Below are 26,453 nucleotides of genomic sequence, written 5' to 3'. Positions count from 1 at the left end.
TTTTTGATTTATGGAGGCGAAGAGGGGCCAGCCAATTAGCAACCATGGCAAAAGAGGCCTCCTGTGACACCAGGGAGCATGATACCTCCTGAGTGAGAGGTGACCGTAAGGAGGCCACTAGTTCAGGCTTCGAAACCCTTTGCTAACTACGATTAAAAGTGGCAGGTTTGGACACAGGAACAATAGGGTCCGGATGAGAAAAAGAAAAAGGAACCATATAATGGTCAGACCATAATACTGGGCTAAGGGGTGAGATGGAAATAGAGGCCCGGGAGGCACAAACAAAATCCAAAATGTTTCCAAGTCTGTGAGTTGGACGCAAGACCAATTGAGGCAGAGCCAAAAAGTTAGCTACAGGACATCCATTTGTTGAATTAAATGGAAGGTTGAAATCGACAATAAAAAGGTTAGAGTATTTCAACTCAAGTTCTTGCACAAAGGCGGGAAAATCCATGCAGAAAGAACTATCCGCACCAGGGGGTCGATAGAACACAAGGGCAGATAGAGAATGCACAAGAGAGTGCTTCAGAGGGGAGGGGAAGGGTCCTGAGGCAAAGGAGAGGTTGCAGAAATCAGCCAGGGCAGGAGCAAGGGTGGCAATGTGGTCCTTTATGGTTTTAGAAGAACAGGGATGAATCTGTTTTGATGAGACTTCCATAGATCAGACTTGTCTAGTGACTTCGTCAGGGGAGAAAAGTGGAAAGGAGGAGAAAGAGGGTGGGGGGGTGGCTGTAGGAGGGTCTGAGTTCACAGAAGGAGAGAGGAGAAGAGGGGAAGGGAAGGGGAAGAGAGGGTGGACAGGATGTCCTGTTTTTTTAGATGAAGTGAGAGGCAAAAGCCGTGCAAAGGGCCTGGGAGGCGACAGGAGGGGCAGAGACTGCAGCACGATTGGCCAGCGCCTTGCAGATTTTAAAGAGATCAGCCGAGTTGTTAGATGCCACAGAGATGGATGTGGGCTCTCTTCTTGGTGTGGACAGAGAGTCGGTATTGTCTTTGGAGCAGGGGATAGGTCAGTTTGCCAGAGGATGAACAAAAAGAGAGTGTCAAAGCTTGTTTACGTTTACGTTTACGTTTATTTATTTATATGGCGCTCAATGGACCCATACCATAGGTATGATGGCGCATAGCAGACAAACAATAGAAAAAGTACAACATATAACAAAAAACATGAAGCACAGTAATAAACGACCTAAAAACCAAGGACAACCCAAATATTCTGAGAACTAAAAAATAATTCTAGGATAAGAATGATAGGATATCCCACTGATTGTAAACTCAGAATTATTTTACAGTTAGTGCCCCCTTTCGGGAAATAGTTGCAAATGCTGAGAAAATGTGGAAGAGTACTAGACCCGCAACCCACTATGACACAATCACTGTTAGGAGAAGTACACCATTCGCTCAGGTCAATACGGTGAATGACCTTCAAGTCCAACAGTATAACAACCCCAGGTCCTGTATGAAGGCGCAACCAGGCTAAGACTTTGTTACGCAAGTCTTCTCTAGTCTCTATTCCAGCTGCTTTACCAATATTAGAGAGAACAAAGTTTCGTTTGTCAATGATGAAGGTCTGGATATTAGCATTCTTGATGTTTGGCATTTGGGATTTTTTTAATCGCACATCCCGCATGAATGCCTGCTTAGACGCACCATTAGGCTCTGTAACGTGTACATTATAATTTTTAAGATGATTATAATCAGGTGCCGGGGTTCCAGGTGAGGTTTCCTTTAATTGACCCTTTGGGTCAATTCTGGTACAAATTGCCTGACCATTCGATGCAGGTAAGGTACCAGTGGATGGGCATGACAGAGCTGGCCATGAACCATGTCTCGGTTAAACCAAGGACATTAAGGTCAAGTTCTTCCAGGAGGTGGCAGATGTCAGTGTTTGACAGCAGAGTGAGTTGAGAGTGGCTAGATGAAGAAGGTTGCCAGCCTTAAAGACCTTCCGGGGAGGGTTACAAATCAGAGGTATGCCCTGCAGAGGTGAAGCAGGAGCCCGAGGTGGAGCAGAGGAGGAGGGAAGAGAGGGCAAGGTAGCCAAGGGGGTAGATGAGGGGACAGCAGAAGATGAAAGGAAATTGATGAGGCAAGGGAAACACTTGTCAAAGAGGAGGAGATTTGCCTGAGGGCCTTGGACCATGACAGTGCCATTAAGGTAGATATTAATGATGACTTTAGAGGAGTCGAAGGGAGCCATGAGAGTTTCCCATTGGGTGCCACCATAAATGGGAGAGGAGGAGACAGCACAGAGCACAGAGATCATATGAAGAGTCCATAGATCTGGCGAAGGAACGACAAAGAGGATGTCAGTGAGTTTCTGTCTTGCAGATGCGCTGGAATAGGTGTCAGCAATAGGGAGACTAGGGTTGGAGGCCAAGATATCCTTTTTGAACTTCTTCCTACCAGACGTAGTGAGAAGAGAAGGATAGTCAATGGCGAAGCAGTTGGAAAATATAGGAGAAACAGAAAGCGCCATGAGAGTGGTAGTGAGAAAATACGAGGGAGAAGGGAAGGGGTCTGGGGGAGTGGCAGGTAAGAGAGCAGTGAAGTCACTGGGCCGGCAAGTTACAGAGAAGCAACAATTACAAGCAAAGTGCAAAGCAAGTGAAGTTAGAAGAGTAAAACAAGATCGGACTTTTAAACCAAAAAGCAAAATAGCAAGATTTGACCTTTAAACTAAAAAGCAAAAACAGCAATAATGCTATCAGGCGTTTAGGTGGAGCTTCATGGAAGATTCGTCGTCCTCCTAAACGCTGCACTAAAAGGTAGTATTAGATATTTCAGAAACCTTGTGTTTTATAGGTGACCAAATAATGTATTGGTGAACGAGAATTATCTTTTATAGTGTGTGTTTTCTTCCAGACCCGCCAACATCGATGTTGTGTCATTGGCTTTTGGGCGCTATGTCATCGAACCTCTCTTTACTCCCTGCCATGCTCCAGGGCTAGCTGTGAAGCTCATCACTGCCATGGGAGTCTGTAAGTATGTATGCATGCATGTATGTATGTGTTTGTGTATATATGTGTGTATATATATATATATATATATATATATGTGCCTACGTATATATGAATGGTTCGCAATCTACAGCTTTTGATGCCTTTGAAAATAAAATACAATGCTTTTTAAAACAAGTGTACTTGAGCGTCCAATGTAAACCCACTGATAGCGGGGTGTCTTTCTAACAAAAACTTTCCCCATATATGTATGCGCTATATATTTATTTAAAAAAAAAGAAATGGTGCCTGAACTGTGAGTTCAATGCTGTCTACATATATGAGTGTATAGGTTGCCTTTATGTGCCCTGAAGCTCATGTTCAATGGGGGCATAACATAAATGAATGACATATGTAAAGCCTTGTGTAAGGCTTTTACGCCATTCATTCACAATACGGCTCATATTCAATCATGTGTATGGTGGAGGGGGTGGGGGGCGGAATGCAACTTGCGTTTCCGCCACCTCCTTTCCTCTCCGTCATACAAATGCACCAGCATTTGTGCCGGCATGCATTTTCATGCAGGCGCAAATGCTGGACATCCCTATGGGGTCTGCCAACTTTATGCATAAAGCTGGCGAACCCCATAGGGATCCAGTGTTCATGCTGCCAGCCATGTTCGCGCTCATGTCGCGCTCATGTCGGGCAGGCTTTAAGTGTAATTGTGATGGCTGCTTGCCATGCTCGCATTTAAAAGTAAATGCATGTGAGCATACCAGGCAGTGTCTACTCACTTTTCATGGCGTAGTGCAAAAGTGCAGGGCAAAAGGTAGCGTACACACGTGTATTGCGTCTTTTGCATTCCGCTTTGCAAATGATGAAAATTTGGTAGCAGGAACCTGGCTATGTCTCAGTGCAAACATACCAGATCCACGCCGTCAAATTACACACAAGAGCAACATGGGCTTCTGAGTCTTTGCAGGGATTTCCAGGTATGTTATGTTAATGAGACTTGTACCATGCAACGCTGCCATTTTTCATGGTCTCCAGGTACTCTGGCAGATCTGAAAAGGAAGAGGGTGGGGATGGTAGACTAGTAGGATTGAAAGGGGAAAGCGCAAGAGAGCTTTGATGTTCTGATGGTAGCTTCAGTTCAGAAAAAACGGTCACTGTGTGCTGGTATGATGTTGGAAGATTGACGTTTGTGTGATGTTTTTGTGGATGGTTGTATGCAGGTGTTTCATTTGTGTGTTGGGTGTTGTGGAGAGCTGGTAGAGTGCCTGCGGTTCTGGTGTTTTTCTGTTGAAGGGCTGTGTCACGTTACTTCTGTGTTGGGTGGTGGGTATGCTGAGTGTTAGGTTTTGGTAAGGTTAGTCAAGGGTTGTCTGCAATGTTTTTACACTGTGTTAGCCCTTTGGCACAGTCATATTTCTGTTGGTTTCAGGGTGGATCCTCTTTGAGCATTGGCGTCTCGTACGGTTCTCTTGCATTGCAGTGGTGGGTTTTGTTGCTCCAATGTTTTATTCAGTTTCGTGCATTAAAGAGCCATGTTTTTACCAGTTTCCTAAATTTCAGGTGATCTCGTGTTGTTCGTATTTCCTTTGGGATTGAGTTCCAGAGTTCCACCGCTATGCAGGAGAATGCTGATGCCCCAATTTTATTTTTGAGTATTGTTTCAGTTTGAGGTGAATGTCGTTGCCGGATCTCAGTGTTCATGTTGGTTTGTAGATGGAGGTTTTCCTCTGTATAAATTCCACCTCTTGGTCGTGGATCTCTCAGTGTGTTATGCAGATAGTTTTGAAGAAGATTTGTTTTGGAACGGTAGCCAATGCAGCGTTCTTAGCGCTGGTGTGATGTGTTTTCTTCTAGTATGTCTAACGATTAGTCTTGCTGCTGCATTCTGTAGTCGTTGTAGCTTCTTAATGAGGTATTCTGGCATTCCAAGGTCGATGCTGTTGGCATAGTCTATTCTTGACATGAGAGAGATGATGGCGAGTGTTCTGTCTGTGAAGGAGAAGAAGGGAAGTATCTTCTTGATTGTGTGTAGGTGGAAGAAGCATTTCTTGATTACTGTGTTGACTTGTGATTCTAGTCCTAATTTATTGTCCATTAGGATGCTAAGATTTATGATGGTTCTGGTGAGTTTCCCAGCTCGATGGGCCATGGAATGGGATGCTTGTTCACCGGGTCTTTGGGCGCAATCATGATTTCTGTTTTGTTCGGGTTGGGTTTAGGGCTGTTGGTGTTCATTCACTGGTTTAGTTCACTGAGTCAGTCAGTGAGTGTTGTGTTTTGTTCTTCGCTGGAGTGGATTTTATAGATGATTTGAGTGTCGTCCCCCTACATGTAGCAGGTGAGGCAATTTTTTTGAGCAGGCTAATCAGTTCGGTCATATAGATGTTGAAGAGTAGCAGCGATAGCGATGAACCCTGTGAGACTCCACATGTTGTTCTCTGAGGTGCTGATTGGAAAGTTGCTAGCCAGGTTGTTTCTGTTCTTTCTGTCAAGATTGATTTTTGCCAGAGGAGAGCTGTGTTGCCGATACCAATATCTTCTAGTCTTTTGATGAGAGTACAATGGTTGACTTTGCCGAAGGCTGCTGAGAGATCGAGCAGTATAAGTGCTAAATTTGTGTAAGAATCTACTTTGATCATTAGATTGTCCCATATAGTAGCACAGTTTCCATTCCTCTCATGGGCCTAAAGCCTGCTTGTGCTTGATCCAACAGCTTGGCTGCTTTCTACGTATTCCAAGATTTGTTCATAGACGTAGCTTTCCATAAGCTTCATCAGGTATGGAATATTGGAAATTGCTCTGTAGTTGGTTGAGTCTTTTACATATTTCCAGTTGTGTCTTTAAGGTGTGGCTTGATGTAGGCTGAGTTTGAAGGTGTGTGGCACGTTTCCTGTTGCTAGTGAGATGTTTAAGAGGTTGAGGTAGTATTCTGCTGTGTTCTCTGGGTCAGCATGGTTTTGTAAATGTCTAGGGGGAAGGGGTCTGCTGGAGAGCCTGTTCTATTGCTTTTGCTAACTAGGCTGTAGAATGTATCTGTCAATATGGGTGGGAGGTGGTTTAGTCTGGTAGGTGGTTCCGTTGTTGGCTGGTTGAGGTGATCAAATGTGCTTTTTGGTTCACTTTGTGTGATTTGCTGGATTTATTTATTTATTTTTGCATTTATTTACAGTGCACATAACGCGTAGGTATCTAGGCGCTAGTTTCATTGTGGAAGGGTAGGTTATTTATAATGCTTTTTTTCCCTTCTTTTTGTTCCCTAAGCGCGGGTCCGGGATTCAAACCTATGTTTGCTCAGTGTGGTCTTGCTTCCAAGACCCACGCGTTGCCACAGAGCTATCCTCCCAACCCTGCTATTGATTTTGTTCTTGAAGGGTTCGGCAAGGTCATTCCATCGTTTTTACATAGGGGTTGGTGTGTTGTTGCACATGGATGTGTTTCCTATCTTGTTTATGATGTGGAACATTTCTTTCTGGGTTTTGCTTGATTTCGCAATCCGTGCAATGTAGTATGCCTTTGTTACTTTGAGTATTTCGGCCTTGTATAGTCTAATATATCTTTGATATGAGGTTTTTTAGTTTTGGTTGTAGTTTTTCCTCCCTTCTTGTTCTCGTTTTCTGTTGTTCTTTTTCAGTGCTTTAAGATGGGGTGTGAACTATCTTGCCATTGTTTTCTTTAGTGAGGGAGTGAAAGGTTTTTCTGGTGCAATGTAATTTCATGTTTCCGCGACCCATTTTAGGATTGTGTCTGTCCTTTCTTCTATGTTGTCTGCATCTAGTATGGTGATTGATGGTTTAGTGTCTTCCATTTTCGCATTTAGGTCCACACTGTTAATTGCTCTCCAATTTCCTTTCAGAATGGGAAGGTTTTTAGGGCGGTTGTCAGCTATCTTTCTTGGCAGTTGGATCACGAAGGGTATAATGAGGTGGTCGCTCCAGAGGATTTTCATTGGATGTGCAGTTGTGACCAGGTTTTTGTTGCCGAAGATTGCATCTATTATGCGGCCTGCTGTGTGTGTCACTCCTTTCACCAGTTGGCATAGGTGCATTGTTGCTAATTGATTAGTAAGTGTTTTGGGCAAGTCGATGTTCTCTTCTTCGAACCATATGTTGAAGTCTCCAAGAATGATCAGGTGATTATGTTTAATGGCCATGTTTGTGATGACTTCCACAAAGGTGTCCACAGAGGTCAGGTCGTAGGTCAGTGGCCCGTAGATGCGTAGAAGCGTTAGGTTGGTTTGAGGATCTAGAGATAGGTGTTGGATAAGTGATTCACAGTTTGGGATGTTTAACAGTATTGCTGGTGTTATTTTTAGAGGGCTCTTGTATGCTACAGCAAGTCGTCCTCCTCTTTTTCATTCTCTGTTGCCTTGCTTGAGTTTGAAGTTGGCAGGTAGGCAGTCGTGTACTATTACCCTGTAGTTTTGAGTTAGCCAGGTTTCTGTGAGGAATAGAATGTCTATCCCTCCGCCGCATAGCAGATCGTATATTTCTGTAGCGTGCTTGGACATAGATCTGGCGTTGAATAGGTTGCAGTGTATCTTTTTGTTTCTTGTGGTCTGTTTGGTCTTTGGCTGTGTATTTTGGAGGTTATGTTGGTGTTGGTAATTTCTGCCATTGGACTGCGTGTTCGGGTCTGTTGATGCGGGTTTCTTCGTTGAATAGCTGAGTCAGGTTTCGTATTGGGTTGATGTTTTCTTCATGGTCGTCTCCCTGTCGACATCGGTGGTACCTTTTGTCATGCCATTTTTTTGTGATTTTGTGATGTATGGCGTGTTGTCACAGTTTCCTTCTGGTTTGGTTCTGTGCATTTCCCTCTTTCCCCTGGGCATTCTCTAATCCAGCTAGTGTGCTTGAGATTTTTGAGGATAGAGGTTGTTTGAGTGGGTGGTAGGTTGACAGGTAGGGCATTAGGTAGAACGGTTTTGTTCTTGTTCTGGTGCACCAACCTGTTTCCTTTAACAGGTGGATGTGTTATCGTTTGGTATGCGTCTGTTCCCGGGTGTTGTGTTCGGCAGTTGTTCCAATTCATTTTTTCTCTTTTGGTTGTTCCCTGTGCGTCAGTCTTTCCTGGTGCGTGGCATTTTGTGATAGGATCAGTTCTGGGGAGGCTCTATCCCAGGGGAAGGACTATCAGGGTTGGGCTTTATCTGGCGGTATGGTTAAAAAAGGTATTTAATTTGCTAATCCCAGGAACAATGCCCTCTGTTCGGGGTGAAGCAATTGCCTCCATTACTGTACCATGCTCGATTTCCGTTATTACAATGAAATAAATCACTTTGTTTTCATCACTTTGAGAAAAAGAAAATCAATTTATACCCCTCGCCCCCCTTCACTATGACCCCTAACCCTACCCCTTTCCTCCCCCTTAAAACCATAAACCCTTAATTACATCTACACAATTACTTTGCCATGAAGTAATTCGAAGTAAGGACAGCAAAATAAATTACCACAAACTTATTTACTTTGTTAAAACAATGGGATACCCTGCGCTCTGAATGCCTTTGGGCCAGGTTTTGCATCTGTTAAATTTCAAATAGAATAGAAACACTGTTCACAAAATATACTAGCAGATCAAAAAGGCCAACATAAGCATACTCATAGACATAAAACCAACATTACCAACTGTTTAAATGGCCCAATGCTCCATGATGACCAGAGGGTTTCTCAGGCACAAGTATTGGTTCTGAGCTCATGTAGTGTACCTACAACAGGGTGCAGTACTGGCCCTCAAAGGGGGGGTGGTAACAATAGGTCAGGAACATGTTTTGTGAGCACACCTTGTGAGAAAGTGTTCATGAGAACTAACCACAGATTCCAGTTCATAGCAATAGCACTGCCAGTGTGGGAGCGATGATGGTGTTGGGTTCAAAGTTCACAGTAGCAGCATATGAAACCAACATCATCGTTGGGTGCTTTGTGCCTCAGATCTAGCATCTTTAAGTACTTGAGCTCCAAAGTTCTGTGTTTTTGTTATGTTACAGGGATCTTGTAAAGCACACTATTGCCGCTTACAAGGCCTTGTGGCACTGATGGCCTTCATGTGTGAACTTTGCTGAGAAGCCACAATGCATATCTGAATGGGCAGGTGAGGGAACATTCATTCATGGGGGAAGCTTAAGGGCTTTACTATCACCTTCCAGTCAGTGTTTTGTGAGGGGCTTTCCAGGCATGGAATATGAAGCTTAGTGCACTCTCTTACCTGTAAGTGCACTCTCCTACCTAGTAAGTCTCCTACCTGTTTTTGCGGTGCAGTGCATGTGTGATTCCTGTTTGGTGGAGTTGGGGCAGGGGCAACACCAGTTGCTGGGAAAGTCTTTCCTGTTCGCTGCTTTTACAGCTTCATTCTTTGAGCACCCCAACTTTTTCCACCCCACTTAGAATCAGTTCTTGGGATGGTTGCCAGTGCAGGGGGCTCCTCTCCCTCATTCTACCTTTGCAGAGGACAGCAGTCCCTATAGTTAGTTGTGCAGGTGTAACATATCCCCCATCGTTTTCTATGTAAAAGTATTTTTGTATTTAGTGTGCTCCTGACAGGCTGGTGGCAATGTTAACCATATTGTATATATTTTACTGGTGGCCTACTGTTCACTTTTATTTTTACTGCAAGATGTATTTTGGCTACTACAATAGCCAAAATGGATATCTTGTTGTTTACGCACTATCTCTGCGAACCATTGCCTTTGGCTGGCACACTTCCTCCTGTACAGAGGTAGGAATTACCCTATATGGTAATCCCTCTTGAAGGGCTCTGTCCTTTGTGCTTGGAATTGGTTTTGACTGGTTAAGGGTCTCAGGCACCCATATCCCCACCCATGCCTCTGCCATGTCAATGGTGCACCTGAGCTAGTTATTGTCATGCCACTTACCGGAGCAAGCGGGCAATGTCGCTAGGTTCGGAGAGCACTGACCTGGAGATTATACTCCCGATGGTGTTTAGTTCGAGCTTCTGGTTTCCCGGCCTTTGGCTCCCGGGGCGCTGCCATGTTTACTGGTCTGCGCATGCGCTGACATCCGTGTTTGAGGCTCCCACATGTGCAGTCCTCCTGACACTGCGGCTGAGTCTTCACGCGTTCTAGGCCTTGATCCCAGCACGGAACTATAACAGGGAACCATGGTTACCAGCATGCTGCATCTCAACGCAGTCCATTCCCTGATTGTGCCTGCTTGCTACAAGTTAGTTACTAGCTTCACTGCTCTCCTCAACCTCCCTTCCTGTTCTGGCCTTGCTGTTCCACTTTATTTTTCCTTATTTCTGGTCCATCCACTGATCTCTGTTGTTCTGGTTTATGGGGCCCTTCAGCCTGTTCTTCCTTTGCCTGTATGCCCTTCTCCCTTGATTCATTTATTGTCCAATTATATTTATATATATTATATTTGGACCCCCTTCCTGCCTGAACATCAGTTGGATTCCTGCACTCTGTTTCCTTGCTACATCTACTGGACATTCAGCTTGGCCTTCCTGCCAGTGCTTGCACTGTTCTGATGCCACGTAAAGCAGGTGCTGTCCCATGCTGTTGGGAGTTGGTCCAGCAACTGCTTGTTCTTAACAGGAAGGTGTCGGGTTGGTACACTGCATTACTATTCGACTACTCTGACACGAGAGAACAGACTGGCTGCCTCAACTCAACAATCGCCCAGGAGATCAGGTATGTAGTGCCTGTGAGACACTTTGTATTACAGTTATCCAGAATTGGATAAACAAGAGTTTGAATGGTGCATGTCTCCTGGTAGGTAGGCTGAGGTTGCTACTAGCCCACCTTTGTGTATATCAGAGGTGGTTTAAGAACCAATTGATAGTTGATTAGTGGAACTCCTATCCGAACCCCTGAGAGGACCATCAATGTTGACCAAGACAACTCTGATAAGGTGAGACTTTTCCTCTGTCAAAAAGGAGAAGCCTACCACAACTGCAGCACACCATTGAACCCCAATGAGCATTACTCGTACTCTGTTCCTGTTCGTGTTTTGGGCACCCCTGTCTCTCATAGGACCCACACACCTGTTCCAGTCCAAAAGGTCTGCACATCCTTAGAAGGCACCTCATTTGACAGTGGACACTAAAAGTCTGTATCTGTTGCTCACTGTGCTGTGCAACATGACAGAGGAACATTTTCTTCATGGCTCTCCTGCTGCTCATAGCCCAAGGCTGAGCTGGCTCAACAAAGGTGTGTGATTTCCACTGGGGTGTGATCAAGCCAGATTTGCACGTGGTCTTTCCTCTTTTTTGTAATGGATTGGCAGACTAAAGAAAAATGGTGTTGGTGGATACCCAGGGATATTCCAGGAGTTAAGATTAACTCTACACCTTCCAGCCATCACCTCTTTTGTTTAGCTGGGTCATCCAGACATTGCTTGGAGTCCACAATGATGAATAAGGGCTGGAAATGGAAATGGAAAGGAGAGGAGTTATTTCTATGTTGAAATCTCAAAGTCCAGATACAGGTACCTTCCATAATCTCGACTCCTCAAACTGAGAGCGGAACTTCAGTCTGTTAGGAAAGATTTCATCCTGTGCAATTTTCCCTCCAATTATGGACGCCCCAAACTTTTTGCTTTTGTTTAGCTTTCCTAACCTGACTTTTTCCATTGGCGACCAGCCTTCAGCTTAACTACCCTGGGCTTTTGCTCACTTGTTATGGGGAAACTGACACGTTTTTCAGACTGTCACTACTGGGTAAACTATGTTTCCCTTAGTCTTTGACTATGTTGCCAATTATTGGTAACTTTTTAACAGTGCACAATGTACCTTCCAATACAGTGCACTGGGGTCTCTTTTTGTTTTATGGCCCTAGACACCCTCGAAGGATTTTTTGGTGATTGTACAAGTGTGCCTGGGACCAGCTGGTGGCAGCAGTTCGTTTTTATAATGTGTTTTTTTGTTTTTTTTTGTTTACTGCGGTAAAAAGCGTTTTCACTCAAGACTGTGGCCAGGTCCAAAAAAGTAGTTTGTTCTGTGCAATGGCCATTTTGTCCCTTGCCTTCCCCCAGGTCGAGTAACCCGGGTTTCCCTTATTTGAGCATGCAGCCTCCCGTGAAAACCGATCTCTTTCTCAGACTTCTGCCTGTCACGTATGTGTGCCCAGGAAGAGGGCTGGAACTGTCTAGTTCCAATCAACACTGCTGGTGCCAGGATGTCTGTAGTGCCTGAATGACTGAGATCACTGTGGCCCGTGATTGGTCCACGTCTGGGATGCTTGCAAGAGAGCAGATCTTCTTTTGGAAGTCCTTGATTTTGCTGCATAGCTAATCTTGGATAAGACAAGGGGGTCTACAGCCATTCCGGGTCGATCACCTGTGTTCTCACCAAACTACAGAAAGAGCCAAGTCTCCTACATGAAGAAAAAGACTTGTAATCCCAAGGGAGACACTTTGGAAGGGCTTGGCACCCTTTGTCCTATACTGCCCCATCAGACACCTGCTTTCTTCTTCGATCAAGAACGCCTGCCAAGGCGCTGCACACCTTTGGAGTGGTGGTAACAACTACTCACAGCGTCACCTGCTTACCCACCGAACGAGCCCTTTTGGAAGTGTTCCTGGGCCATCCAGTGAACTGTGCAGCTCTACCTCAGGGTATCCCTGCAGAACCGCTGCCGTCTTGAGTGCAGACCCCAGACTTGGGACATCACTTGCTTGTGGTCTCGTGCATTCTACCACCAAATTTTGCAGGCCTAGCTCCTCTGGGTCCCGAATTAGGAGAGTGTGTAACATGGCCCACATCCCCGATTCCTGCGTCCCTACCTAGTGGTAACAGTTGTTTTTGTTCACCTGCTGTTCTGCCCTCCTGTGCCCTGAAGCGAGCTGCATTAGACATTTCTTCATACCTCCTTCGGAAGCTGAGAAAAGGCAACTGTCCCGTCATGGACGATTGTTCTCCACTACAGCTGCAGAGAGCCGGAGCACTGTGAAACAGCAGGATTCGAACCTACTAGTGACCTCGACTAACCTGGCGTAATTTGGTCAGAATTGTGCTAAGGGTCGGTGAGTATTTGCATAACTTACTGGTGCCCCTCTGGCACAGCCGATCATTTTTAGGCATGAGTATCCCTTAAAGGTATTCGAACTTGGCTGGGTAAGCCTGCACTCCCTAGCTATTCCCACCACTTGAATACTGCTTTGCGGCCAAGGGCAGGGCCTACTGGAATAGTGGGAACTTATTCTTCATTGCATCAAGCCCCTTCCTGACTTGCTACATCCCTGCAAAGACGACCCGCTCTTTTTTTCATCTGCGCAGTTTTTACGCACAACTGTCCTGTTGAGCACAAGGATTCCCTCTTCTTAGGGTTGGACACGAAAGTTAGTAAACAAACTCTGAAGAATAACCTATTGCCATTTGTGTACTAAACGTCACCCCTTTCTTCACAGGTTTTGTTTGTGGCTTATAACTCAATTGCACTAGGAAATGTAATGTATATATATTGTATTGGTTAAGGATTTGTGTGATCATTGTTTTACTCACTGCTAATGTTACTTGTGTCTATTTGGTCCGGCCGACAATAAATGTATAGATATTTTTTATATACACTTATCTAAGAGTATTTTGTGGTTTGTTACTGTGTGTGCTCATTATGGGCTTCCGATCACTCTCACCAATCCTCAGACTTAGGGGGTCATTATGAGTTGGGCGGTAAGGAGACCGGTGCTGGTAATCCCCTACCGCCCAATTCCGAGGTCCCTTAGCGGGAACCGTAAGGAACGTGTGGTCTGACCACACGTCCCTTACGGGTCCCGCTAAGTGACCAGGGCGCTAATAACGGGCTTGCTAGTCGTGAGCCCGTTATTAGTGCCCTCCCCATTCCCATTGAGCCCTATGGGGGCTCAAATGGGAATGGGGAATAGTTTGTTCAAGGGGGATTTACCGGTCCCTCCAGGGTCGGAATACACCAGTAAGTCCCCATTGAACAAGACCGGTACCAGACCCGGTATTGGAGGCAGCCACCACCAATCTCGGAATGAGGCCCTTAGTCTTGAAAGCCTGCCAAGCTACCTAGATTGGTCTGGCTTGTCCAGAAGGTTCACCTATTTCACTAATCCGGAGGTGGCCTCCTAAACCTCTGCCCACCAGGTCAGAATTTAGAAATTCCCTCTTAACACCATCAGACAGGCACAGTCACATCCCTGGAACTCACCTCTCCACCCGCACCTTAGCTTTCTAAACCACAAGCTTGTGCCTTTGGTAATATCCCCCACAACTTCTAGACTTACTAGTCTTACGCTCAGGGCACGTAGGGTCTGCTTGTTACCCCTTTTGCTTGCCACTTGGGACCACATAAATCTCCAAAGTGTTGACTGTCCTTACCTGTAGCCACCCTGTGCCTAGTCTTTGGTGGTGGAACTTAGTTGCAGGAATCTTTTGAGGATTCACGCTGACCCCCCAAATAGTTGGCTTCCCTTTTCTTTCTATAGGAGCATGTAAGTGAAAATGTACCTGAACTTTAACTGCATCTTTACTTTTGACTTTATTCCGTTAAACTCTACGGGATTAACATAATATTATTATTAAAGTCCCTCAGGTAACTGTGACAATGTACTTATTTATTTTTATTTATTTATATATGTATTGATTGGAAATTTGTAAGGTGCTTATACAACAAGTGGTGTTTCAAGGCGCCACGAGACAGAAAATGGGGGGGGGCAAGGGAGAAAGATACATAAATGTTCTTACTAGGCTTTGTGACATTCGGATTGTGCAAGTGCAGAACAAGAAGTGCGAGGGAAGGGGCTGGGGTGAAGTGCAGGTCTTATCTTGCAATTGTGGTGAACACTTGTTCAGGTTATGGGCTGGACTTTTTAAGTCACTGTTTTATATTTTAATAGTGTGTTACATATTTTTTTATTTTTATTTATTTATTTGTAATGCACCGGTAACTCGCGAGTTTCGGGGCGCAGAGACATGGACACGAAGACAAACAAAATGGGACGAGACAGTTCCTAATGAAATCAAAGGTTTAGTGGGTCAAGGATAGCAAGGTCAATTAAAGAGATACGTTTTCACTAATTTACGAAAGTGTAAGTAGTTGGGTTCTTTCCTTATGTGGGCTGGCAGATTGTTCCAGATACCTGCTTTAATGACAGGGAAGGATTTGCCCACTCCAGACCTACGTTTGTGTGGCATCAATGCGATCCTGTTTTGATCCAAGGATCTTAAGGCGTGGCCTGGGACATAAGGACGTACTTTCGATTTTAGGTAGCCTGGTGCCTTCCCGTGGAGGCATCTGTGAGCTATTGTAAGCGCCTTGAAGTGGGTTCTACTCTCCACTTTGAGCCAGTGTAATTCCTTCCTGGATTTACTGATGTGGTCTGATTTGGATTTGCCTTTGATTATCCTAACTGCGTTATTTTGGATAATCTGGAACGCCTGTATGCTTTTTTTTGTTGGCTGCTAGCATAAGTGCGTTCCCGTAATCTAGACGAAAGAGGATGGTTGCTCTGGCCACTGTGGAAAGGTACGGTCTAATGGCTCTGAGGAGTCTCAAGTAATAATTGCATGTTTTTTTATGTATTGAGTCTGGGCTTCTGCTCCTAGGGATGCTTCCATCATCATGCCCAGGGTTTTTACTTTCTCAAGTACTTTGATGGTGACGTCTTTGATCTTAAAGTTTGCGTAGTCATGGGACAGTGAGTTTCTGGCTTGGGTGGGTCCGAAAACCATCAGCTAGGTTTTGCTGCCGTTCAAACACATCCAATTGGAATCCATCCATTGTTCTATGATGTTATATATTCTGATTAGATGGTCATTGTCAGTTTTATGGTCCCCGCTGAGTTCCAGTACCAGCTGCGTATCGTCCGTATAGTTGGTAAAGAATATATCAGCATGGTCTAGGATGTAGCATAAGTATCTAATGTAGAGGTTGAACAGCAGTGGGGACATGTGGCTCCCTGGGGTACCCCGCAGAGGATCTTCCTTTCCATTGAGAATTTGTCTCCCCAATGGACTCGAGATATCCTGTTTTTTAGAAAAGACATTATCCATGTTTTTGCCGCTTGTGAGCATATATTTAAAGGTGGTGCAAAGTTCAAGGGATTGTTTCCCTTACTTTAAACTCTATTGAGCGCTTACCAGTACTGCTACTTTGTTTTGTTTCAAGAATGCTTCTGGAGTCAACGTTGTTTTGTGCATATGTATATATGTGGCTGTGAGATGGACAGAAGGACACAGCTCAGTATGTATGTCCTTATTCGGTGGGTTTACAGAGGTTTTTCTCCAAACAGCAAGGTTACTTCACCTGCCTGTGTATTTTCAGACTCCTCTGTTCCCTCTGGTTGGATAAGGGGCTGCTTCTTCTCTCTTTGTAATACGAATAGGCCCACCAGTCTTCATTTCTCTTCTCCCGCTGCCAGTCGTCCTGCAAGGCAACGCATGAAGCAATGTCTTTCTTCTTCTTGCTGATAGATTTTATCCATCAGCAGTGATTATTGGATACCGAGGCTTGAGCCTCATTACTCCATCTTCTCGGGTTGAGTATGTAGTCGTGGGTTTGGATTATTCATGGTCTGTGTGGACTTATCACAGTAGGGCTTGTTTGCCTGGGTCTTTGCTGTTATGGGCTGCGGGTAGCGGTCGAAAGGGTTTGCAGTGGTGGCAGTGAGTCTTCTGATCAGAGTGTTCGGGTTCTGGTCCATTCCTTGGCAGAAGTTCTTACTCAGCTTCGCTAGATGTTCGTTCAACATCTCGATGTCGAGTTCTCTGTGAAGGGCAGCTATCCTTGTGAAGAGTGGAGCTCCAGACGATATCCATAGGGCCTTGTTCTGGCAACCATGTCTCAAACATCCTGTAGCCTTTTATACTATTTCCCTTCGTCTTCCTCCAATCAGGAGCCTCCTTGCTCACATGGTCCTTCACCCCATTCACAGAACAAGCTTCGCCCCCTGCTATGGCTGCTGTTCATCCCCCAATGTCTGTGGCATCCTCCGAATGTATGCAGGAGTGAGCTAACAACTTTAATCCTCCTTGGGTCTGATGCATCAGGTACGTATAAATACCAGTGGCCGGTGTGCGGCTTCCATTGTCTATGCCATGATCTATTGTTTTGCTGTGTCTGACTGGACCATGGATGGCTGCAGGGGTTCCAGTGGTTGTCCTGCCGGCAGCACCGGCCCAAGGTACGCACAGAGGGTGCGGCCGCACATGGGCATCCCCACGGAGCAGCCAAGAAAGGGCACATTGCCTTCACCTCACTGTCATGTAAACAGTGCATATCACAGGGTGATTAGGCACTGTTTACATGACACTCAGCTGAAAGCAAGGCACCCTTAAACACACTTTAGAAGAACAGCAGAGGGCTCAGTTCTGTTCGGATGATACTTGTTCCTGTATCAACCAAACAACAGAACGGAGCCCCCTGCTGTTCTGCATTTGTGCTGTGCGGGGGGAAGGGGCTGGAGGGAGCACAAGTCTTGCACAGGGCGCTGGCAGACCTGGGGCCGGCACTGTCTGCTGGTGTCTGTTGGTGCGTTTTCTAATCTGGTTCTGGCGGTTCCTGGTTTCTCGTCACCGGACCTGTAGAGACGCTCAGGGAAGAATGCTGACATGCATCTGGTCTGGAATCACACCGGCATACACTGTGTCGGGTGTCCCTCAGTGGCGTCGCTAGGATAGGGCCAGGGGGGCGGCAGGCCACCCCTCTGGAATCCTGGGCCCCCCATTGATCCACCTCTGCCTGGGCTACTCTCTGCACTGTCTGCAGTGCTGCCCGGCATCCGCCCACAAGGCACACACATACAGCCGTAATGCTGCCACACAACAATGAAAACCAGTTAACTTCATCCTGCAGCCCTCCCATCAGAACTGAGTGCACAAAACCGCTAATGATTGGTCATTGGTGACTTAATGGTTTAGTGCCTACATTCTGATGGGAGGGGAGGTGCAGTGGGGTGTGGTAGTTGGTGAGCACAAAAGCTTCTCTGCAGGAGTGCTTGTGACGTCACACATTCCCTTTTCCTGGCTACACCACTGGTGTCCCTTCAGCGAGTGCTTTACTCCAGACCTGTCTCACACCGGCACACCCGGCGTCTGGCTGTTCAGCGTGTGCTTCACCCCCGCCCAGTGTCACACTGGCATATGCTTCATCCTCACAGTGGCTCTTACCTTATATAGTTGGCTCTGATTTGATACATATTAATATGGTGGGGGTGGGATTAGTCTACTTTGAGGGGGATAGCCCTGCACACCATGAACCTCACACCAGTGGTGAGTTAGAAAAACCGTCCTAACAGGTGCTTATTTTGCAAGTTGTGTGTTTACAATCTCCCCTTCCACAACGTTTGTGTTTTGCAGTTTGCGATTGCTGGTCTTTGTGTATATCGAGCAAGCCACACCCAGCTACTAGTGGACACTGCCTACCAGGCCACTGGCTCGTCGCCTCGATGATACACACTGTGTTTCCACTCATCCTTGGTTTCATTCATTTGTTTTTTGCGGGTATTTATTTAACATTTTGTATTTAACAAATGTAATAAATAAATAAATAAATTCCCATTTTAAAATCATGAAAGCCCTTTTCCGATTATTGACATACAACATCTTGTGATCAAAAAGACATCTTTGCCGACTCCACCACAAATGTCTGTTGGTTTTCTGACAAGTTTACATGGTCAAATTCCTTCAGGTTTTCATTCTGTGTTCCACAGCTTAATTTTTAGTTTCCCTAACTATTGAGGCACCCAAGCGTTTAAAAACATCATGGTGCATAACTAAAGTGTAGCACAGAGTACTAGTATCCCCTCTTAAAAAATGTAAAGCATGTTTTGAATTTGAGACTGATGACCCCCCACGCCAGAAGGGTTTTCATAAGCAGGCCCAATCAGCTTTCTTGAACAACCAAGGATGGCTATTCATGCAAGCAGCATATAGCCCACCCTATGCAGTCTGCAAACCTGTTCAGTTCATAAAGTTTAGCAGAAGCATTGTTAAATCCGGTTACGCTCTCAGGCACTTCCTGGTCTACCTCTAGCTGCTTCTGATGGCAGCGCCCGCAGACCAGTCTGGATGGAGCACTCTAGATTCAGGCCAGGTCAGGAGCGGGACACAGTGCTGCCAGTTTGGTAACTTCTCAAAACACCCTAGAAACACAACTCAGTATAAAAGGAGCAAGGGTGTCTGGTGTGCCCTGGTCGGTTCCATCTAATAATGTCCCTGCAAAAATGTCGCCGTTTTTTGCGGATACATTATTACATTGAACATGCATTGAACCATATCTAATGTCGCCAATGGCTTTTCCCGGCGACATTACGTATGAGGACATTATGTATGGGGCCATTATTACCCGATACCCCCTGGTCGGTGTCCAGCCCTTCTTCTCTTGGTAGCACAACACCTGCAAAAAAGACCACTGACTTAAGCTGGGAGGGTACACACTGATTAGGCAGTAGAATAGATGCGCGTCAGAGCCCAGTAGGACCAGGCAAGTCCCAGGGCTCCTCAATTCAATCACTACCTGTGACCCTTGGGTATTAGGGGTACCTTGCTACCATAAGTAAGCTGCCAGTGTGAGGCAATCATGAATGCAGCATCAGTGAACTTCCTCTCTGTTCTCCTCCTTCCCCACAGCTCTGATCATTGCTCTGAACTGCTGCAGTGTAAGGTGGGCGGCCAACATGCAGACGGCGCTTGCTGCTCTCAAACTAGTGACCATCACTTTGATTATCGTTCCTGGGATGGTGACTCTCTTTTCTGGTAAGAAAAAGGGTGTCGGGGATGTGTCCTCAGCAAGGGGAGGAGGGGGAGTGGGGAGCGGGGCTTTGTGAAGAGAAGGGTGAAACTGAGGAGGTGAGAATAGACCCACTGAGTGAAAGATTTACCATAGAGCAAAAATTGTGTGGCAGAAAAACCAAGACTATTATTAATATTACCACAGGTCCCGGTGAGTTATGCAAGAGAAGAAACAGTGCAAGGTGATTTTTCGATACAAAGTTTGATTATACGAAATTTGGCAATTACACCATCTCATTGTTCAAGAAATTGTATGTAGAATGTGGTCTATTTTTATGTTTTTACCAAACTAGAAAAAAAAATTAAATCTGAAATTTCTGAGACTAAATTCTCAGAAATAGGTTTTGTAAAAACCTGCATAATCTAAATAATAATCAAAAACATTTGTAAGGTTATGCATATATTTTTAAAAGAGACCAATGAGGGGTTATGCTAAAAAAATACTTTTTTCACTACGAAACAATGATACTTGGTTAAAACAGTTATTCATGACATTTGCTTAATGCATGTTCATACTCTATTTCTGCAATGTGTCCAAACTTACTTGCACCCTTAATCCTTTCTGGTCTAACCAGGGTTCCATCTCCCTTAATTTCACAAATGAAGACAATCCCAGTGCTGAGTGTGCCTTCTTGGGATGTGTCTCTTATCACGCTCAATAAATTAAATTCTACCAGGATAACCCACGCACCAAGGCCAACTGTGCCGTCTGTTTCACTAATCGTTGCTGGCTTTCACCAAACTAGGACCGCTAGACCTAGCCAAAGGAATCCTCCTATGAACCCTGCATCTTCGCAGAGAAATTGCACCAACTTGCCTTTAATAGTCTTCATTCAACCCTGTCTCGCTAAGAAGCAATTAGCGGGTTCCATACATATCAAGGCATTTGCATCCAGGGAGTCTTGGGCACTTCGATTGGCTGTAATGATGGATGTGCACCAGGTGCGTTGCTAGGGGGGGGCTAAGGGGGCTATAGCCCCTGATCTTTTGGTTGTAGCCCCGGATAGAATCTCAGGAGCTACAGCCAAAAGACTAGCTAGCCCCCAGTCCCAACAGTTCCGACATCAGCTTAGCCCCGGGTCTTTTCCAGACCTAGCAACTCCCCTGATGTGCACCCTCCTGTACCTTATCACTTGCAACAACTAAAATGCAATTCCTCATAACTGCTTCATAGCAGTATCCTTACAAGTCCACTGAGGATTATTCTCAAACACCTCGCATTCGTATGTTGTGCAGGATACCGCCATTCTCAAGCATGATCAATGTATCTATCGAAGTACTTAGCAGTATCCTACGATCGACTTGATCTCGCACTCTGACATTATAACGGTAAATTGCTTACACTAGGAGTCTGCAACATGTGTCTCTTCATATGCTTTGGTTTGCAGCTCTCATCAGCCCTAGCCTGCATATTGTATGGCGAGGAATCATGGTAGATAGGTGCAAATCCCTACCCGCCCAACAAACTCATGCACTTTTGTACCTTTTCATGCCCATTGGTCGGACACAATTTCATCTTTGGAGGTACTACTGTCTCTTTTAGGGACCTCTAAATCTTATGCTTTTTCACTCTTCTTGGTTTGAAGTTTGACCTATTTTTGAGGTCAGTGGGACTTCATCTGATGTCCCCCTGCCACTGCAACACATTTACAGTATATGGTCCTTGATAGCCCATATGCACTGGGCTATATGGCTCCTTTTTGTGAAGGATGATTATAGCACAATAGATTGGTTTTGGGGAGTAGGATTGTGGCAACTGTAATTTAGTTTTGTCTTCAGCAGGGGCACACGCAGATTCACTGCATTATTATCTCAATGTACCTTTTTGGTATCCATTGTGGTAGTAATGCATTTTTTAAAGTCCTGCATTTGGCCATTTTCTTTCTTAGGCATTCCGGTTTCTAGGGAAACCACAACACAGGCCTAACATGTCTGTTGTGAACACATGGCCTCACTTTAAGCCCGGCCTGCACAGTCCATAGTGGTTTGAACCGGCCCTCGGCTGGATGTTGCACATCCTCTTTGAGGTGTTCCTGGTTGTTTGGCAATGCATAAGGCCAATCTTATTGGCTGGCTGAGAACACCTTTTTTGGAGACCCATTGCGTGATTGGTGGGCTGTCTAATGCCAGTGCCTGGGTGTACTGGATACCCGGGGAAGACCCTATTCCTACACTAAATCCTGTCAGGGATGCAGCAGGTATGCTTTGCTGGTTTGCAGCTGTTGCCGCAAGTTTAGGGCCAGTCATGGCTATAGTGGCTGAATCCGTTGTGCTGGGCTAAGCCCCAATTAGGATTTTCGACTGCTGGACGCCCTTTTGGGCCTTCCCCATCCTCCCCCTGATCCTCCTCATTGGCTGGGCCAAGCGTCTCATGCTCGGACCATCTTCTGGGACGTTTTAATGCTGCGTCTCCTTGTTACTGCCTGGGTCTCCTGCCTTGGTGTTTGAAGCCTGTGCACTGTGGAAGGGTATTGGGGCCCAAATACCCCACCTCATTTGCGTGTCTCTACTGTCATGGGTCACCCCCACAATAGACTTCTTCATGGGATCATCTTCTGTTCGTGAGCTGCCTTCCTTTTTCCCCTGGAGCTGCTGGAACCTACTTTGTCGGTTTCTTCAATCCTCCTGGAGCCACCTCCCTTGTCCCTTTCACTTCTAGCTGATGGGCCCCACTCCTAGAAATGGCACATGATGTTCTTTTTGGCTGTCAGGGTTGTCGATGTTGGGGGGGTCCAAGTCCCTAGGTGGCAGACAAGGTCCCTTAAATCGCTATGCAAGAGAAGAGCTGCACTTACCGGGATGTTTCACCTTACTCAAACCCTATTCTCAACAATAACAATGGTGAATACTTACCTCTGGGCCCCAGGTTGCTGGTTTATTCTTGATCCTTACCCTCAGAGGTCCCTGTGGTCTGTGATCGAACATTTCGGCAGAGGTGCTTCAACCACATTTCCACATTTGCTTAGATTAGGTACTAAGTCCTGCTTGCCTGCATCTCCTCCTGGGTTGTGGGGTCTTCAACCTGGGCCTGGCTCTCCTCCATGTGTTCTTCTCTGGTGTCCCCTCTGGGTGGGTTGCAGCCATTTCTATACCTGGTCAGTAGAAGTGGAACTTTACCTTGCTTCTCACCAAGACCACTCAAGTGCATACTAACATTGTCCCGCATGAGTACCGAACTTTATAAACGTACCTGAAACTCTGCTGAAAGTAACTTTTACAGGTACTTACCTGGACTGTGACTTTTTTCCCAGGTTACTTCTGGGTCCCTAAAGCTGGTGGTCCAAAGACTGGAATGTTAACATGTGTCCTTGTATTTTAAAGGCTTACATTCCACTCCTAATATGAAATACATGCATGGTATTGTAAGGTTTTACTGAATCGCTTTTTCCTAGGAGTGTAATGTTGGTACTAGAAACCCAAATGTGTGCTTGCCTTCTGGTGCCCTCAGAGTGTGTTTGCTGAAGTTCTGCCGCGTATCGCGCACCATCTATGTGTAACTGTATAGTGTGCATTTAGAAACACACGTTGCTAAGTGCTAGAAGATCAGGCATCTTGTTATCATTGTTGGCGTGGCATCTTGGGGACTGATAATGACTCTGTAAATGTAATGTTGCACTGTGTCTGGGTTCTCTTGCCTTTACCCCGTCTTTAGGCGATACACCTGATAATTGTCTCACATGTTAACAGAAGTGCTGTATTTGGTCCTCAGTTTCCGGGAAACAGACCCCATGCAAGTTTATTGGCATCCTCTCACAATAACTCCTATGCAATCGCTAAGCAAGTCAATGGGTACACACACACACACACACACACATAGCCTCAACTAGCTTTCCTGCATGGAGCCCACACTCAACCTTGTCCAGCGCAACCCAACATAATTACAGATGCGTCACAACCAATGTGTGCCTCGAGATATGGCTCACATGGATTTCAAACATTGTGTACAGGCGGCCCTTAAAATAGTCCCGCTGGTGCAGTGTGTACTCCCAACGTGGCACAAACCAGGGTTGCGTGCTAGCGAGTTAACACCATTACCATATGGAATAGAATGTCTCCTTCCACACACAGCGAATTGAATTACCAACAGCACAACATAAAGCAGATCTACCAGCTATCCTCATCTTCCAGTAATAGGCATTTCTATGTCAGGCCCGGCTCCAGCAGGGGGGCCAGGGGTGCCAGGCCCCCCAGAGCAAGCCCCTTGCCCTCCCCTAGAAAGGAGGTCATGTCAGTGGTGTTATACACCACTAAAAACCAAGGGAGTGGGTAAACCAAGGGAGTGGGGGGGGGGGGTGGACGGCACGCTAAACATTCATCACCAACCTCAGAGACATCATTCTTTTTTTTTTTAAAACACTTTATTAAGTTTGCAATGAACAACAACAACTACCAATAAAGTAAACAATGTCTCACAGTAAAGCGTCACTACTTAATTTACAGAACAATTTAAGCATCATACATCTTCAATCTGTCATAATAGCTTTATCCTGCGAAACATAACAGCAAACTGACAAATATACACAGAACAACACAAGAGACAACACAAGTGGGGCGAAGAGAAAATAAAATAAAAAAAAAAAAAAACACCATCACCTCCGCCTTATCCCCCTTTCCTCCTCAGATGACATATCCACCAGATCACCAGATCAGCTCCACTGCCACATTAATCATAAAGAGCCAAAAATGGGCCCCATAACTTTATGTATTCCTCACCTTTATCTTTATTTTCCAATGAAACCTTATCATACTGTGATAGAATATGCAACTCCGTTAACCACTCCTCGACATTAGGCTTTTTCCTCTTTTTCCAAATTCTGAGAATTAATTTAATTGCTACCATCACTGCCCTATCAATCCAATAAGTACATTTTCTAGAACGCACACATCTATTTTTATGTGACAATAGAACTATGTTAGCTGCAGACCTTTGTAAGTTTATTCCATAAATCAGATCAATCCTGTCAATGACATCCCGCCAATACAATTGCACTCTCGGACATTCCCACAGTAAATGTAACAGGGTGCCTCTACCAATGTCACAGCACCAGCATAAATCACAAGATTGAAGACCCAATTTAAACATCTTAACCGGTGTCCAATATAGCCTTCCAATGATCTTCTGTCGAATCAAACGCAAACCCATGTCTGCTCCCAAATGTAAATTCACCCTCAGTATGTCACTCCAGTCCTCATCAGTAATAACCCTCCCAATATCATGTGACCAACATTCCTTCAGTCCAGTCCATGCTGATTGAATATTTTCACCAATAGGCATACATTGTATAAAAGTCCGTACACAATATTCCTGACCTTCCAATAATTTGCTAAATTCTGGTTTTCCCCCAACAGAACCCCCAGCCATACCTATTGTTAAATTAATCATGGAAGCTAGAGCCAAGTATCTATTCAATTATCTCCGATTCAAACCATATCTACACTGTAGATCTTCAAATCCCAACAATTGGTTCCCATCCATCACATCCCCTAGCTTCAGAATTCCCTTATTAATCCAACTAATCCAGTTTAGACATTTATTATTTATTTGCAGAGCTTCATTATACCAAATAGAAGCATCCGGGCTGAAGCCATAGCCCTGCCCATTTTCTCGAAACCATGACCCTATCACCTGTCTAGTTGCCACCACGGGAATTAGCTTCAATCGTTTATTCAGCAATTTACCCATACTGTAAATATTCCCCAGATCATATGGTGCACATACACCCCTTTCCATACTCAGCCATCATTCTGAGAGGCTGAACTGCAGGATTTGTTTTATTGCCCTAGACAATGATTTATGCCCCACAGCCATGAAAGTACAAATAACCAGAGAGATGGAGGGCCATGCACACCTCTAAGTGAGGTAGCACACGCATTCAAGCAGGCTGCCTACAACTATTTCCCTCTATTTTAAAGTATACTTATGTTTTGTGGGAATATAATGGTTTTTCACATCATGCTTAATAACATGGTTAACTATATCAAACAATATAAATGACAGGTACGTTGCTTGAACACAGATTTCTGCGCAAGGTGCGTCAACTGACTGGGGGTCCTTACAAATTACATTCAAAGTATATATTCTGCTGCATTAACTACTTGAGTTTAAGTTGGTAGCAACAAAAATATAATTCTGGAGGGGAGAGTGTAGTAAATCAGAAAGTGATAGATGCAAGGCTTTGAATTAAACATTACCACTATCGTTGCTCTGCGCAACATTCCATGACATCATTTTGCAGTATGTCTGTACCATTATAGAAGGGGACGAGCCATTAGCAAATGACTTTTGGTGCTGCCACCAAAAGGTGCAGTTCAGTCTCAATTGCTAGGCCGTTTTCCATCTTCACTGGAACACAAGAAACCACATGGATTTTTAGGCCCTGTGATCTAGAGGTTTGGGACGGGCTTCTGATATTAGTGACAGGGCCATGGCTGATATGCAAACAATGGTATGGTAGGCTGGCCAGAGCAATGACGGTGGTTCAGATTGATTCATAGACTTTCTTCCTATTAGGTACAACCAGAACGCCTGCAGTGGAACACAGATAGGATGGCGATAAAATGTGAGGAGAAACACACATCCTATGGGTGTTTCTGGTAATTTACCCACCTAATGACTAGCCATGGCTGTGTTAATACCTCACCAGCAAAACCTAACCTTTCTAGAACTCTTTGAGCAAGCTCTATAACAAAGTAGCACCAAACGTGTTGCTGTATAGGGCCTGCCAGTGTTATATCTAAGCATTCTTTTGAATGTTTAATTACTTAATTTCCTCTGTAAATAAGCTCCTGGTG

The 26,453-nt window shown here is 45.1% G+C and overlaps 1 protein-coding gene across 1 annotated transcript in view; it reads left to right on the top strand.

Moving 5' to 3' along the window:
* Positions 1 to 26,453, top strand: part of LOC138513739 (cystine/glutamate transporter-like) — a 128,352-nt gene that overhangs the window by 28,751 nt on the left and 73,148 nt on the right. The window contains exons 3-4 of the mRNA XM_069628823.1: positions 2,866 to 2,981; positions 19,500 to 19,625. Of these exons, the coding sequence (XP_069484924.1) occupies positions 2,866 to 2,981; positions 19,500 to 19,625 (242 nt within the window). The remainder of the gene's footprint in view (positions 1 to 2,865; positions 2,982 to 19,499; positions 19,626 to 26,453) is intronic.

The sequence above is a fragment of the Ambystoma mexicanum genome, chromosome 12 (genome assembly GCF_040938575.1).
Source record: "Ambystoma mexicanum isolate Mex_15411 chromosome 12, UKY_AmexF1_1, whole genome shotgun sequence".
Lineage (NCBI taxonomy): Eukaryota > Metazoa > Chordata > Amphibia > Caudata > Ambystomatidae > Ambystoma > Ambystoma mexicanum.
The sequence above is the reverse complement of the archived record's forward strand: the minus strand, read 5'-3'. Positions and strand labels throughout refer to the sequence as shown.